Source organism: Nasonia vitripennis (genome assembly GCF_009193385.2).
Source record: "Nasonia vitripennis strain AsymCx chromosome 1 unlocalized genomic scaffold, Nvit_psr_1.1 chr1_random0004, whole genome shotgun sequence".
Classification (NCBI taxonomy): domain Eukaryota; kingdom Metazoa; phylum Arthropoda; class Insecta; order Hymenoptera; family Pteromalidae; genus Nasonia; species Nasonia vitripennis.
Window position 1 is genome coordinate 2,578,683 of NW_022279590.1, and position 2,259 is coordinate 2,580,941.

A 2,259-nucleotide genomic window follows, 5' to 3' on the forward strand; every position below is an offset into this window, starting at 1 on the left:
CCGAAAAACTTAATTTGTTTATTATAGATGTTTACAAATTTTTTCCAAATTTTTTAGTCGTTTAAAACTTTTTTATTATATAAAATTTTTTTTCGATATTTCCGTCCGCCATATTGGATCCGCCATTTTGATTTTTCAAAATCTGATAACAGATTTGTAATCAGCGACCTCGAAAACCTCTATATACAAACTTTCTACGAAATATTATGTATTGAATTACATATTTACAGTTATTTTGTGTTAGGGGTGGTTTACCCCCTTAGGGGTAATATTTATGAAAACACCGAAAGACTTCAACTAAATTTTGTTATTAAGGATGTTTAAACATTTTTTCCAATTTTTTTTAGTCGGTTTAAACATTTTTATTTTAAAATTATGCCAAAAAATATATGTTTTCAACCCCTAAAAAATAGGGGATGCTACCCTTACTCTTCAAATCACCATGAAATACTTGCTCTTTTTGTAAGAAATAACCTCCAATTTGTTTCATTGAAAAATATTAATTTTAAGCCGAGATATTTAAAAAAAACGCTTTTTGGGGGTTAACTTTAGGGGAGGTTTTTACCCCTTAAAAGTGAAAATTAGCCGATAAAAAAAAATACGTGTCTCTTATTTTTTTATGTTCTACAACATATATGAAAATCATCAAAATCGGTGAGTTCGGGTTGGGTACCTTTCCTTGTAAGTCATCGGAAAATTGAATTAAGACAGCTTTTCTGAATGGAACAATCGACAGCGAAGTTAATATGGAAATACCAGAGGGTATTGACTGTTTACCAGAAATCGGACGAGATAAAGTCTGTAAGATTCAACGTGCTTTGTACGGCTTGAAAATAAGTCCGAAAAAGTGGTACAAAAAATGTACAGAAATTGTAATAAAACTAGGACTAAAATCTTACTATTCAGAGCCCTGTCGCTTTACTTGGCGCAACAATGAGAAACATCTGATAATGTTGTTGTATGTTGATGACATACTGATAGCCAGTAATGACACACATAAGCTGGATGAAATCACATAAAAACTCAAGTTGGAATTGGAAGTGTCGAACATGGGAGAGAGCCCAAGAGCTTCCTTGGCATTGAAATAAATAGAGACAGGCAAATTCAAACGATGACTTTGGCTCTAGAGAATTACATTGACAAAATGTTGAAACGTTTTGGATATAGTGATATGTATCCTCAGAGAACGCCAATGGTGACAAAGCAAGTGTCAAATCGAAAAAAGGCGAGAAAGAGAGGAAAGCGAAAATGAGCTCGAAAATACACTAAACAAACCAAACGGTCCTTATAGAGAGATTGTAGGTTCTCTTTTGTATCTTGCTAACACTGTACGTCCCGACATAGGATATGCGGTAAAGGTGTTAAGTCGACATCAAATTAATCCCACTGATGAGGAGTGGAAAATGATGAAACGAGTTTGTAGATACCTGAAACTCGCCAAAAGTCTGGGTCTTAAGTTTGAAGGAAAGCTCGATGATTTGCAAGGTTTTTCAGATGTCAGTTTTGCTGACTGCAAAGGCTCGATTACAACGGGTGGATTTGTAATCAAACTTTATGGTGTCACAGTAGCGTGCAAAAAAAACCATAAACAGTCCTTCGTAACTTTGTTGACTTGTCAGGCTGAGTACGTAGTGATGAGCAAAGCTTATCAAGAAATGGTATCTTTGCAAAATTCGTTGAGCTTCATTCTAAGTGACTCTTTTTCGCCTATGACTATTTGGTGACAAATAAACTCAGGCACATGACTGAAGTTCGAGAACATTTTGTCCGAGAGTGTGAAGCCACAAATCCAGTCAAAGTCAGTTAAATTGTTTCTAAAGAACAAATAGCTGATATATTCAGAAAGGCACTGCCTTTTGAATGACATGCTAAATTAGCCAAATTGCTCCTGAACTATTATTTAGAATATTAATGTTTGTTTGCTTCATTTCGGGAGGGAGTGTTGAGTATAAGCGAGCAGACTTCGGCCCGCCAGAAAGGCTATGCGCGTATGACATGATGGGACTGCTCTTTCTCCTCTCCACGTCTCACTACGGCAAGTGCCGACGTCGCGGCTGCGCTCACTTCTCTCTGAACTCATAATTAAGAGACACGCGTTCGCGCCTTTTCCGTGTATGATTATTCTGTTGGGAGGTGTTTGGTCTCCGCATGTAAAATGTAATAGTGTCTCAGTAGTCTGTGGCGTTAACTTCCAGTCAATTTTGTATTTTCGTGGTCCGTTTAGTTCGGCGTCGATGGCGTCTACTTTGTCCTTGTAAA

General features: G+C 36.7%; 1 protein-coding gene across 1 annotated transcript; it reads left to right on the top strand.

Annotated features, from left to right (window-relative positions):
* The first annotated feature begins 1,111 nt into the window (after positions 1-1,111).
* On the top strand, positions 1,112-1,724 carry LOC116417774 (secreted RxLR effector protein 161-like). Its single transcript, XM_031932806.1, has 2 exons — positions 1,112-1,203; positions 1,292-1,724. The coding sequence occupies exons 1-2, from the start codon at positions 1,112-1,114 to the stop codon at positions 1,722-1,724; spliced, it is 525 nt and encodes a 174-aa protein (XP_031788666.1).
* The last annotated feature ends 535 nt before the right edge of the window (positions 1,725-2,259 follow it).

Coding starts and splice junctions, on each gene's coding strand:
- LOC116417774 (XM_031932806.1), top strand. CDS start 1,112: ATGACTTTGGCTCTAGAGAATTACATTGACAAAATGTTGAAACGTTTT. Junction 1,204..1,291: donor AGAACGCCAATGGTGACAAA/GCAAGTGTCAAA, acceptor CGGTCCTTATAG/AGAGATTGTAGGTTCTCTTT.